The sequence below is a fragment of the Melospiza melodia genome, chromosome 14, assembly GCF_035770615.1.
Source record: "Melospiza melodia melodia isolate bMelMel2 chromosome 14, bMelMel2.pri, whole genome shotgun sequence".
Taxonomy (NCBI): Eukaryota; Metazoa; Chordata; class Aves; order Passeriformes; family Passerellidae; genus Melospiza; species Melospiza melodia.
In genome coordinates, this window is record NC_086207.1 from 14,225,194 (window position 1) to 14,238,606 (window position 13,413).

At 51.6% G+C, this 13,413-nt stretch overlaps 1 protein-coding gene across 2 annotated transcripts in view; it reads right to left on the minus strand.

Moving 5' to 3' along the window:
- Positions 1–755: 755 nt before the first annotated feature.
- Positions 756–13,413, minus strand: part of PDGFRB (platelet derived growth factor receptor beta) — a 32,728-nt gene continuing 20,070 nt past the window's right edge. For both annotated transcript variants that reach the window (XM_063168835.1, XM_063168836.1), the window contains exons 12-23: positions 13,142–13,274; positions 12,649–12,753; positions 12,440–12,550; positions 11,928–12,081; positions 10,842–11,008; positions 10,455–10,573; positions 9,240–9,362; positions 7,750–7,861; positions 7,368–7,467; positions 7,152–7,257; positions 6,331–6,569; positions 756–5,828 (exon numbers count right to left, since the gene is read on the minus strand). In XM_063168835.1, coding sequence (XP_063024905.1) covers positions 5,678–5,828; positions 6,331–6,569; positions 7,152–7,257; positions 7,368–7,467; positions 7,750–7,861; positions 9,240–9,362; positions 10,455–10,573; positions 10,842–11,008; positions 11,928–12,081; positions 12,440–12,550; positions 12,649–12,753; positions 13,142–13,274 — 1,620 coding nt within the window. In that variant the 3' untranslated portion in view covers positions 756–5,677. The remainder of the gene's footprint in view (positions 5,829–6,330; positions 6,570–7,151; positions 7,258–7,367; positions 7,468–7,749; positions 7,862–9,239; positions 9,363–10,454; positions 10,574–10,841; positions 11,009–11,927; positions 12,082–12,439; positions 12,551–12,648; positions 12,754–13,141; positions 13,275–13,413) is intronic.

A 13,413-nucleotide genomic window follows, 5' to 3' on the forward strand; every position in this document is an offset into this window, starting at 1 on the left:
CTCTCATGGCTGGGGGACCTCAGTGCCCCTGAAAGGTGACTGGGGAAAGGTGACAGGAGCAGAGAGCATGTGGATCTGAGGGAGTGGTGGTGTGGGGAGCCAGGATTTTGGAGCTGCAGCTTTTGAGGGCATCAGCAAATTCCTCATGCTAGAGGGAAGGGAGAAGAGCTGGGCAGGGGGCCCTGTGTGCTGCAGGGTGGCTCCTCTGGTGCCCTGCCCTGTTGCTGCCTCCAGGCCCTCCCACTGCCCTGAGCTATCAAACTAGGTGAGAAAATCAGTGCTGTGGTATCTGCATCTCCTTCAGCCCAGCCACTGCTCAGTTTGTCATTTCTCCTGCACGCCCACCCTGATCTGAGCACAGACCCAGCAATGCTCCAAGGGGCCAAGTCCTTGGCAGGGACAGCTGGCCCAAACCCCAGTTAGTGGGGATACACATGGGAACAACTCTGGGAACAATTCCCCATACACATGGGAACAACTCCTGGTATCCTTCCCTCCATCCCCATGACCCACAAGCTGCACAGCCACCAGAGATGGGGCAGATCCTGCCCCTTTTCCTTACCCTGTCTCTGGGCTCAGCTGCTCCCTGCAGTGCTTCTCCCTGCCTGGCTCCCAGCTGGGCTTTCACTAAGCACTGGGGTCATGCACAGGGTATTAACATGCTTAGCTTTCACCCACCACAGGGTTAAGCTGTGTTCCCAGCCCCATCTGAGTGGGAGCAACCAAAAGCAGGCAAATAAAGGAAGAGATGGGACTTTGCAAAATGAAAAACACCTTTATTTTTAAACTCTTTCTTTAAAAACGTATTTGTAAAAGTTTACAGCATAAAAATAATATCTCATGGCTATAAATGTGACATAGTACAAATCCTACAAATACAACTGTAAACCTAGAAAAGTGTTAACTCTTTGGTACCTTAGTCTGAACTCTGTTTTTCCCTTTGCCCTCATGGTGACTTTGACAGAGAGCATGGAGATAGGTGCTGCTGCTGTTCAGAAAGGCTGCAGAGGAACAGTGTGATGCCAGCAAGCCAGCACAGCAGATGGGGAGAGGGCACACTTTGGGCAAGATTGGCAGTTCTGGTGCAATCAGCCCATGAAGGAGGAAAGAAGAGGAATGATGGGACACTGAAGGTCTCCCACCCCAGGCAAGAGTTCTCTCTCCAAAGTGCTGCTGGAGCAGATCCCCTGCCTTTGCCAAAGCCAACCAGATCCACCCTGGCCTGTCCCAGAGGCCTCATGTCTCCAGGTGAAACATGGGAATGATGCTGGTAGCCCAACAACCCATCTGCTGGGCTATGAAAAGGTATTCTTAGCAATATCTGGCCTGCTTTGGGCAGGTGCTGCAGATGCCACGGTGCCTCCAGTGTCACACTCAGCATGCAGGCAGGGCTGGGATGTGCTGCAGCAATGCCCTGTGTGGCCCTGGAGCTGCCCTGAATGCTCTCTGCCTGGCAACCACCCAAGGCAAAGGATGCCAAAAGGGTACTGAGGGCCACCAAAGGGCAACCTCTGTGCTCTCCAAGTGGGAGCACATCCAGGCTGCATCCAGGCTCCCTGATCATCCTGGAACCTGAGCCAGGCACTGAGCCCAGCCAGGGCTCCTCCTTGCACGTGTGTGTTGGAACAGGGGCTTTGTCTCCTTAGCACTCTGTGAAATCCCCTTATTTCAGATCTGCCAGCTCTGCACAGACCTTGGGCTTCCTCACAGGCAAGCCCTGAGTGCTCAGTGCCCTGCATTTGTGGTGCTGTCTCCCCACAGCCCAGAGCCCTGGCTGGGAAGAAAGAGAAGAGCTGCTTCTCACTTCTGGCTGACTTCCCCTGGCCGCACATCTGCACTGCACTTCTGCCCCATCCCCGTGGGACCCTGGCACAGCCCCCTTGGCAGGTGAACAGAGACAATTTAGTCACAAGTAAAGTCCACTGTGCTCTAGATTTCACACAACACAAACAAACATGAAACGTGACACTCGCACTTAAAGGGAATAACACACTCAAACTGAGAGGGACAAAAGGATTAAAACCTGTGCACACATCAGTCTGAGGAACACCTAAATGTGGAAAGAGACACCAGAGTGCAGCATTAGTTTCTGGGATACACATATGAAATAGTGACTGGCAGTAGGATTATGCATATACTGGTTCTGATAACAATGTAACAGCTGTAGAGTAAAATATAATCTACAAATAAAAAGATATTGCACTAGAGATGGGCCCAAGCTGTGGCATGTGTTCCTTCATGGGGGGCTCAGTTTGGGCCCACCTCTAAACACAAAAAACACACCCAAACAAAAATACTGATTATCAAAACAGAAAACCCAGTGGGATCAGTTCCCTTCAGAGTCTCACTGGAGAAATTATGGCTACAAAACTGATGGGCCCAGAACAGGCAAACCTTTCTCCTGGCCCTCACCTGCCAGGCCATGCAGGGACTGGATTAGAGAGAGAGGGAGTGTGGGGCTGGATCTGTCATCCCCAGCTCTGCCAAGCCCTCTCTTGGAGAGATGCTTAGGAAAATATGTTGGCTTTGTCCAGCTGCCAGCTTGTCCCTGGCTGAGAAGGTCTGGTCACTGCAACTTGCTAAAGGTGCTGTGAAAGGTTGAGTAAGGACAGGAAAATACCACAAAGTGCAAGACTCAGCCCTTAAAATCACGGGCCAAGGGCAAGTATTTGGTCACATTCCTCTGGAGTGCAGAATGTACCATTTTGCAAAGTCTGGCATACCTACTTTAAGAAGGAATAGGGAGGTGGGAGTAGCATCCCATCAGCAGCCAGAACAGATTTTGATGCAAATCATAATTGCAGTAAATCTACAAATAGGACAAAATGCAATAGGCATTCAAATGTTGCTAATGCCCAGCTAATGGGACAGGACACCTGAGCTCTCCCAGCAGGGAGATCTCCCCTTTCAGAACTCTGGAAACTATTTGATAGCGGGAAATCAGTAATTTAATTAGCAATTAAATCTGTACAAGATGAAGTTTAGAACAGGATTTTTGAAATGCCAAAGGGAAAGTGAGAAGGTGTTAATAGACGGGGAAATCTTTGGGCTGAAGGTAGGTAGTAAAAGTAGCTCTCTCAGACTGTTCTGGTTGCTAGAAGTATCTAATATTTTTATTAGTCAGTCCAGCCCAAAAATAACAGTTTGTTAACAAAATTTGCTGATGACCCAATGTCTGGAACATCAGGGAGTAGCTTGGTTAGAAATGCTGCAAGTGTAGAAAGATGTAGGTGCCTAGATGGGTCAGAGGATGACTCCAAGCTCTCAGTATGTTGTGGCTGGGAAAAAGCCAAAATTATCCAAAGCTACACCAGGCAAGCTGAGACCAGGACAGGCCAGAACTGTTAATGCCCTGTGTGAGGTCTAGGTTTGACCTCACCTGGAGTACTGGGTACTTCTGGTCACCTTTGGTAGAGAAGGGTGAATTAAAAATGGAGCTGGTGCAGACAGGAGCTATTAGGATAATCTCATGTGCCATCCTCTGGGCTCAAGTTGCAGTAACACAGATCCTACCAAGCACCTTACATGTCAAAAAAAAAAAAAAAAAAAAAAAAAATCAAGTGATCTGACCCAAAGGATCTCATAAATTACTGCTCCTCTGCAGTGAGGATTATTTAATGAACTGTGGCCATAGGAGATGGCTCCTTCATTACAAGCAGGAGGAACAGAGGATGGAAAAACAGTTGTCATTCACAGTATGTTTCCTATGGATGGTGGGGAATCTGACCACATAGGCTGAAAATATCCTCTGGTGGCTGCCAATAAAAGTGCTATTTCTTATGTTCACATTTTACCAAGGACATCAGCCCACAAAACACCTACTCCTCCTTTAGCTGCATAAATGGCAGAACCGGAATGGTAGAAAACTTTAAACAGAAGCTGTTCTACTGGGGATTTCTGACAGAAGTTCCATATTTTGAAAAGAAAATTAAATTCTCAGTGACTCTGAGGTGGCAGAAGCCCAGCAAGATGCTGACTGAATTTCTGATTTTGTGAACCTGCCTGTGCAGTTCCTGTAGGATGCACAGAGAGATGTGCATGAGTAGGGCAAGGAAGAGTTAATGGGAGCAGGGGACATGCAGTGAACCAGAGCTCTGTGTGAAGTGAAACTCATTTCAGAGAAAAACCTTCTGTCTTCTGTGGTGTCAGAGCTGTGGTTTGGGGGGTCCAGCTTTCATCTCTGCAGAGGTGGGGCTCACAACCGATTTCCAAAGCCTGGTGTTCCTCCTGCTTTGGGTCTGCTCATTCAGTGCCAACTGAGAGCACAAGAAGCCCCTGACCCATTGCTGAGAAGTGGGGAAGGAGGGCAGAAGCAGGGAGAAGGTCTGGGCCCGTTTAGTTTTCAAAACACTCTCCAAGAGAGGGGAATCCTCCCCAATTCCTCTTACCCTGCTTGGTTCTCTGTGACATTTCACAGCCCTGGCAGGCTGCAAGTGGCTCTGACTGACCCCAGAAGGTGCCAGGGTGTGAGATACAGTTCAGCTGTGACCAAGGAGCTTCCCAGCCTCTCTCCCTCTCCTTCTTTGGAGCTATGCCTGGGTTGGTGTTCTGGTATCCTTATTGCTGCCCATAATCTTGCTGTGACTCAGGAGGGAAGGGTGAGCCCTCCCATCCTGAGAAGGGGTGTTTGGGTGAACAGTTTATCAAAGGTGAGCCTTTGCTTCCCAAAGATAAGGCACAAGGATTCTGCAGCTGGCGTGGTTATATGATTTCCCAGCAGATGAGCTGGCTGTAGTGGCAGTAGCTTAATGAATAACCATATTGCTTCCTTATACTGGCCCTGGCTAGTGGATTAATATATTTGTTCCCTTTAAATCTTCAATGGAGAATAATTAGCTTAGTGTCCACACAGACAACACTAACAACAGTGACTGCCCTCTTTGCTTTATAACCAAGTCATTGTGAGGGCATTTGGAGCTCCTGGCATGTCCCTGGGGCTCCTGGTGCCACATTGGGCACAGAAGGGTGTGACAGCCTCCAGGTGGGTGCAGAGCTGTGCCCCAGAGCTGTGAACACCTGTAGTGCTTGTGATGCTCCATCCACCATGAAAGCACTGCCAAGAGAGGAAAATGGGAATTCTGTACCTCCCAGACACTGGCTGGCCTCTTCAGGCTTGAAGGAGAATCCAATGTGCTCCTGGCCTCCAGCAGCTGAAGGTTGGTGCTGCAGGTTCTCTACAGCCCAGCAATGGGCTCCAGGTGGATGATCTGTCCCAGTGGCATTTCACAGAACCACGGTGTGGCTGGTGCTGAGACCATCAGAGAAGTGCTGGTGCAGAGGAGACGAAACTCTGTGCCATGGAGGAGGAAGAGGCTGGAATGTCATCTTAGCAATGCACAAAGTGGCCTCTCATGGAGATCCAACGACGTCTTCCACTTGAAAAGGTGTTGGTCTGTGAGATGTCTCCCTCCTGCAGTGGTTTGGTCACTGAGGAGGATGTGGCAGTGATGTAGAGGGTGTCTGGCATTGAGCCACCTCTTTTTAAGGGGGAAGGGGATGACAACGGGGAGAAGTCTTTAATTCCCCAACCAGCACTGGGAGACAGGAGGGAAGGAGGAATGCTGGGACAGGAGGGGATGTCCTGATGTACAAGCACAAGCATGGCTCTCTGTGTCATCTGGGTCAGCCCCCTCAGCTGGCCTCTCCATAAGGAGATGCAAAGTCAGCCCAGCTCTGACTACAGGAAACTTTCCTCCACCTCTTGGTGTGCTGTGGTTGGCTCCTGGCAGCCTGGCTGTGGGTCAGATTCCTGCTCCTCGTCCTGCTGGAGGCCCAGAGGGCTGTCACAGGATATTGTAGATGATGTGTTGGCCTCGTTCAGCATAGAGCTGAAGGGAGACAAGAGGGAGAGAGAAATGAGTGTCTTGTCTGTCCTGGTGGGAGAGGATTCCCAGAAACTGGGAAGTGTGCTGAGTTCCCAGCAGCCCCACTCTATCTGAGTAGCTTCCCCCAATGGAACAGACCATACCAGGTGGGTCTATCCAGCCTTCAGACACAACACATGGCTGGCTGGGTTCTACAGAACATGGTTCCCTGCCTGCTCCCCTCCCTGTGAGTCGGGTTGCTTGTCCTCAGCTGTGCTGGCTGATGTGCAGGGATGTGACACTGTGCCCTATCTTAGCTCATGTCCCAGCTCGTCTGGTTTATCCCTATCCTTGTGGGCTCATGCAGGTCACAGCACCTCAGATGGGGTGACACTGCCCTCCTTCTCTCCCAGTACATCCACCCCTAGTCTGTGCTTCAACAGAGCATCCCCATTTTCTCTTGAGGTCCCCGTTTCAGATTTGGACAGCTGGGGGAAAGGACAACGCTCAGGAGCAATGTTCTCACCTGGCCCTGCTGATGGAGGCCTCCTGGGGGAGGTCAGGGGTCCCCTCGGGTTTGGGGTCGGGAAGGGGGATGATGTAGTCGTTCTCGCCCCCGTGCTGGTGCACGGCTGTGTACAGGATGTGGCTGCTGGGGGAGCTGGCAGCCAGGCGGGCGTTGTTCAGCACGGGAACCGCGGGCCTGGTGCGCACGACCGCGGGGTGGTCGCTCTTCATGAACTCCTCATCCACCTGCTGGTACCTCTGCTCCCACAGGAGGGGACCAAAGAAAGGGAGAGGTCTTGTGAGTAGGCAGAATGCACTTGTGATGGGTTTCCTTTTCCTGCATGCTGGGTTTTTCTAGAGGGGCTGGCATCTCCTAGCTGGGTTCAGCTTTCCTTACTCCAACAAAGAGAAACCATGAACCTTTCCTAAGGGAGAGATCAGTGGCACAACTTCACAGCTCCAAAATACCACATGGCTGGGGGCAGGATTTTGATCTCCTCCCAGTTCTGATTTCTGCAGTTGCTGAGTTACCAGCTGCTGTCTGGCAATGCAGTTGTCTCAGCAATGTTCCTGGGATGCCCAAACAATCTTCACTGGCTGCTCCAACTACTGCAGCCTTGGTCACAGCAAAACCCTCTGCCACGATGAATGCACACATGTCACAGTGTGTGTTCCCTGTTCCCTCACTCTCCATGAGGCTGCTGACTTGCGCAACCTGACCAAAGACTCCCGAAGAAAGTCCAGACCAGACTAAACACTGGTCTCCAAAGCCTGACTGAGGGCCCTCACCAAGGCACTGTCCCTCTTCTGTCCCTCCAGCACAGAGTCCTTTGGACATACCTTCCTGTAGCAATCCACCAGGAGGTTTCCCATAAGCACCACCAGCTGTGAGAAGGACGGCCTGATCTCAAACTTCTCCTCCCAGCACTTCTGCATGATGCTGTAGCTGCCAAGAGGGAAGGGAGAGCACTGAGTTAGCAGGTGAGGAAAACAGGTAGAATTGCTGCTGTGGCATGTAGAGCACATCCAGGGGAAACACAAGCTGACAGCACTTACATCTCATCAGAGGCATGGGTGGGTTTGGACATCCGATAGCCACGTTTGATGGCATTGTAGAACTGTTCATTCATGGGCAGCTCAGGGTATGGAGTCCCTCCTGGGGGTAAAGGGAGAGCAGGAATTAGGCTGCAGGATTGCCTGCCACTCTCCAGCCAACATGCATTTCACACTAAGGTTTTCTTATTTCTTTACCTTTCTTGTTTCATTTCACTTCCAAATGCAATGTGAGCATGGGGAAGAAGGAGACAGGGAATGAAGTGCTACTCTGACTGGTAAAGTAGGGACTTGGGGTTAGAAATGCATTTTTGTTGTTTTAGAAGGGATCCTGCTAACATGCTATCAGAACTACAGACACCACCATGATCTCCAGGGCACTCACCTAGGGTGAATATCTCCCAAAGAAGAATCCCAAAAGACCACACATCACTCAGGGTAGTGTAGAGGTTGTTGAAGATGCTCTCTGGAGCCATCCACTTAAGGGGCAGGAAGGTCTAAGAGAGAATCAAAAATGAAACAAGAAGAGATTCATCTGTATCCACAGCAGTTGTTTAAACAGATAAGAGCCTGACACCGAAATTACAATCAAAGAAGACCCTCCAGATCTGCCTGTGAGTCCAACACATCTGTTGACATCTGCTGTCAGTCAGTTCTGGGAGGGACCAGTGGCCTCTTTCTTTGTGCAGAACAGACCCAGCAGGCAGGAGGAAAGAAGGGATGTGCTGTGTCCATTTCCATCCCACCTGCCGTGATGAATGCACACATGTCACAGTGTGTGTTCTCTGTTCCCTCACTCTCAAGGAGGCCACTGGCTAGCACAATCTGACCAAAGACTCCTGACTTTGGAAACCTGAGGCCAGGCTGGAGGAGGATAAGGGATGACCAGAAAAGATAACATCCAGCTTATTTTCTGTTCTTACTCACTCAGAGTAATAAAAACGAAAGCCTCACTTGTCCAGCTTGTATGCAGAACTGGCTGCTGCTCCTGGGATTTGCTTGCACAATGAATACCAAAATATTCTCCAGGAAGGATTGCAAAGGGGCTCAGTTTCATTTCCCATTTTGGACAGGAAACCAGCTATGTCAAGGCTGGACTGAAAACCCCAACCCCTCTAGGGGGGGTCTCCCTGACCAAGCTCTGAGTACCTGTTTGACAGCACGTGGGAGAAAGCATGAGAGAGCTTTGCAGAACTTTGCAGATTAGATAAAGGTTGGGTTTAAGGCACCTGTCTGCATTCTCAGCCTCAGTTTCTCTGGGAATTACATGGCCTGTTTTGCTTGGGATTGGAGATTCACAAATGCCTCAGGGCTGGAGTAGAGAGGTTGTTGTTAAAATCACAAGGAAATGCTTTCTGGCAAAGCTCAATTACAGCCTTGTCCTCTCCTGCATGAAAGATTGGAGACATCTCTCTGGAAAGTAGCTGCTTGCAAGAAGACACTTCTTCTTAACTTGTGGTCTAGTGGTTACAGCAGAATCCTGTGAATCTCTTCCCAGAGTGGTCAGTGAGTCACTACAGCCCTACCAACCTTGCCCTTCTCCTGCCTGAGGCTCAGGACCACACTCAGAGCTGGCAGGGTGCAGCACTGCTGCTGTGATCAGGACAGAGTACAGGGGACAATCCCGAGTTTTGCTACTTCAGGTTCTTCTGTAAAGAGCCAAGAGATGTGAGCAAGCAATTCTACTACTTGACAGTGTGCAGAGCCAACAAAGTGAAGGATGGTTGGCTGTTGACATCATCTCCTGAGAGTCCTGCCCTGTCACCACCTCTGGGCACACTGGTGGACAGGTGGCTCACAGAGGGACTATGGAGGGGGGTGCCAGACCCAGAGCCCTGGGAAGAAGGAGCTTGCAAGGCTCACACTGGTACTCACACTGCCTTTGGAGATGTAGTTGGAATCCCTCATGATGTCCCTCGCCAGGCCAAAGTCACAGATCTTCACCAGCTTCCCCTCACAGATGAGGACATTCCTGGCAGCCAGGTCACGGTGCACACACTGCAGGGGGGACACAGAGCACTGTCACTGTGAGGAGCCTTCTCACAGCCTGAGAACACAGCCCAGCTCCAGCACCAGCCCACACCTGGGGCTGCAGGAGTCACCTCTCATCATTTCAGGTGTCTCCTTCACCTCTAGGGACAATCATGGCTCCACCACCAGCAGAGCTGACACATTTTTGCTGTTTGCCTGGACTGCTTCCTCCATGACAGCATCAGCCATGCAGATCCAGCAGGGGAACCTGACCACCCCAGCAGAGAGGGGATTGCCAGGGCTGGACCCAGCGAGGGGATGTGGTGGGCTGGGAGGAGGGGGTGTCTCCATCTCTGTTTGGACAACCCAGCCCAGCAGCCAGAACACATCAGAGTTACACCAGGCTGGCTTGTGCCTCCTAGTCTGCCAGCATGTTGGATGTTTTCTCTATGAGCAGCCCTGACTTTTGCTGTGGGAGCACTGACCATGCACTTTTAGGGATCAGACAGTCTGGCTGGGGGCACAGAGCCAGGAATTTCTCTCTGCATTGATGCCATTGACTCCTCCTGTTAGCCCTGCCCTGTGTGATGCTTCACACAATCCAGCTATATTACTGCCTGCCCTGGGCTAAGCCAGACCTTAGGAAACTCCAGAATCTAGTCCTCCATGGTGGCTTAATTTCCACTGAACAAGCATTTCTGCTGAGCCCTGGGGTGCTCAGAGCATGCAATGCAATAAGGGTGTCTAGGAAGAGTAGTTGCTGTGCTGCAGAGTGTCTGGTGCTTTAGCTGCCTGCAGGTTATTAGGCCATCCCAGTAAACAGGGATGATATAATGTCACAGCTGTGCTGAACACGGCTCAGGAGGAGCACAGAGTCAGGGAATTTGAGGTCTGAAGCTCAGTGTGAGCCAGGGTTAGCTGTCACATGCAAATATAGTCATGCTGATCTCCAGGACTGTGTTTCCAAAGGGAAGTGGTCAGCAGCTCTTCAATTGCACAGCCACTTATCCCACAAGGAGTTTGGCACGGACAGAGGGACAGTGGGAGGAAGCTGACCACAGGACATGGCAGAAAACACACTGCTGGCCACCACCACTACAGACCAGCCAGAATACATACATTTTTGGAAGCCAGGAACTCCATCCCATTGGCCACCTGGAAGCTGAAGCCCACCAAGTCCATATAGCTGAGGAGTGGAGACTCATTTATCAGTGTCACCCGGTCTGTCCTTTCAGGAGCTGGAGGGCAAGCAGAGATGGACGTTGGTGTTACCAACATCAGAGATGGATGCTGGTGTCACCCAGCACACTGGTGAGCCTCCCAGTAGCAGAAGGACACATTGGGGAATGCTCTGCCTCCAGAAACAAAGGGACACAGCTGGGAGCTCTCATTGTGAGGACATTTAGCACTGCTTCTGGACAAGTTCCAGAAGTGACTTTTGCAAGCAAAGGCATCCAGCACCCAAAGCACAAGCACCTCTCCCTCCTGCTGTGGCCAGGCTGTTACCTGAGGGGGAGTAGCTGTCCAGCTCATAGGGGGTGCCATAGTTAGAAGACTCGATGTCAGCGTACTTGACTTCACCCTTCATGTCAGACATGGGCACATAGTCCAGGGAGTCATCCTTGCTCATGTCCATGTAGCCCCCGTCACTCTCGACAGACATGGAGAGGTGGCTGTGGGGGAAGCAAAGAGGCTGCTCAGACCCAGAGGAGAGGAGGAGACATGAGGGCTGGGGGCAATGATTTGTGAGTCTGAAACTCCCAAACCCTCAGCCCCAGCACTGAAATGTCCCACATAGCTGGCAGAGAAGCCCTGCACCATGGATGAAGTGCTGTGCAAATGGAATAGTGCTTAGGAAGATCTCAGCTGCCTTCAGGCAGAAAGGGCAGGGGGGAGCTGTAACACTACTCTATTTTACTATTGTTTTGGTATGATGGAAGTGCTGCTTTCTAACTTCCCAGGGGAACATTGCTCTGCACTGCTGTGCCTGCATCCCTTACAGCTGGCAACCAGATAAAGGACAAAGGACCATTTCCCTTTCCTTGTGACACCTCTTGCGCAATTGCCCTCCTTGTGGCACTTCTCCCTTAGGCTCAGTAGCAACTCAACCTGCCCTGGAAATGCAGAGCTGAGATCTCCAGCAGTTAAGACATGCTGGAAAACCCTGTGTCTCTGCACTCAGTGCATGGCTATGGTTGTGCAAATAAAGTTAATGATGCCAGGAAATATTCCCAACTGGCACGGAGCAGCTGGCAGGTGTGCTAGCAAACTCAGGCTCCAGTTTGCTAACTCCTCGCTGTCAGGAGCTGCTTGGAGGTCACTGGTCGGCACATGGGCTGGTCTAACAAGGTAACAGAGGAGCCAGCTGTGTCCCAGTGCTGGGCCAGCGTTTATTTCACTGCTCCGGAGAAATGCAGGATCCTTCCTGAGAGTACCAGCCTCCCTCCGTGATGGGGCTAGGACGGGGCGGGCAGCAGGGAGGAGGAGAGAGCCGCTTTGCCGGTACCTGTGCAGGCAGCAGGGAGGAGGAGAGAGCCGCTTTCCCGTACCTGTGCAGGCAGCAGGGAGGAGGAGAGAGCCGCTTTCCCGTACCTGTGCACAGGGTCCTCCTTGGGGGTGTTCCCGTAGAGCTCCGCCTCCCGCCGCGCCTTGTCCCCGCAGGCCTGCAGGAAGGTGTGCTTGTTGCGGTGCAGGTAATCCACCAGGTCCCCGTAGCGGCAGTACTCCGTGATGATGTAGATGGGTCCTGGTGGGACACAACACCTGCATCAGCCGTGCCTTGGCCACCCTGGCCGTGAATTTCACTGCACAAGAATATTAGCAGACTGCACGGCGTCAAGGCAGGGCCAAAGGGAAAAGCCACCTGTCTGGTACTGAGCATTTTTTGGCATTTGAAATTTGTTTTTGTGGAGGGAGATGAGGGTTAACTGGGCCTTCCCCGTTTCAATCAGGTTGGAAGAAAGTTGTTCAGTGTCCTACATGGCTTTCTTAGGAGAAGGTTGAATCATTTGGAACCAGAAAACAGGAATTACTCTATCTAAGGACAGTTGTCCTCCTAAGCACAGCCCAGGGAAGCAGAGACAGGGTGCTCAGGGCTCATGTACCTCCTTTGGTGCAGGCCCCCAGCAAGTTGACGATGTTGAGGTGAGGTCCCAGGTGGCTCATGATCTTCAGCTCAGACATGAGGGCTTGCTTCTCACTGCTGCGGGCTGTGGCTGTAGGGGGGAGCCAGCGTGAGCAGCAGGGCAAGGAGGGGACAGTGTGGCACTGACTGCTCCTGTAGCTTTAGGGTGGGGAAAGGAGGAGAACTCACACTTGAGCATTTTGACTGCCACCTTCATGGTGGACCGGGAATGGCTCAGGCCATGGGCTGTTGCCTCCACCACACGACCAAAGGCACCGGAGCCGAGAGTGCGTCCTGCAAGGAGACAGCCAGGAGGAAAAGTTGGCAATGCTCTAGAGGAGAGGTGAGGAGAGGAGCCTGGAAAATACAGCTTCTTGTCTGAAACCACACCAGCATTGCTGCAGTCATTTTGGTGGTCATGGACAAGGCCATTAGCTATGGTATTTGGGTTTGGGGCTGGTTCCCAGAACTGCCAGCTGCAAGGTGGAATAGCCAGGAATAATAACATGCTTAATGCCAAAGGGGAAAGCTGGCCTCCCACCATGGTCCTAGATGATCCCCCTGTCCCAGGACCACATCATATCTCCAGGGATCTCTTGGATTCTGGGTAGGTCCCTTTTGGATTATCACCCCCAGACAGCCAGGACCTCAGGAATCCATCGGGGGACTGCAAAACCTTTACCTAACACCAGCTTGTCCCTGGGCACCTCCCAGGTGGAGTCATAAGGGAGCTGCATGGGATCCACATAGATGTACTCGTGCCCATCAGAGCTGACCGACTCAATCACCTTCCAGCGGATTTCATAACGAGGTTTCTGGAAAAGGGAGCAGAGGAAAATGAGACATCTGAGAGGCTGGGAGTCAGAGAGGGTGTGAGGGATGTGTCTGGAGCCTTTGGTCCCTACAGCCATTGTCTCATTCCCCATCTACCCCAGAGATGCCACGGCCACACAG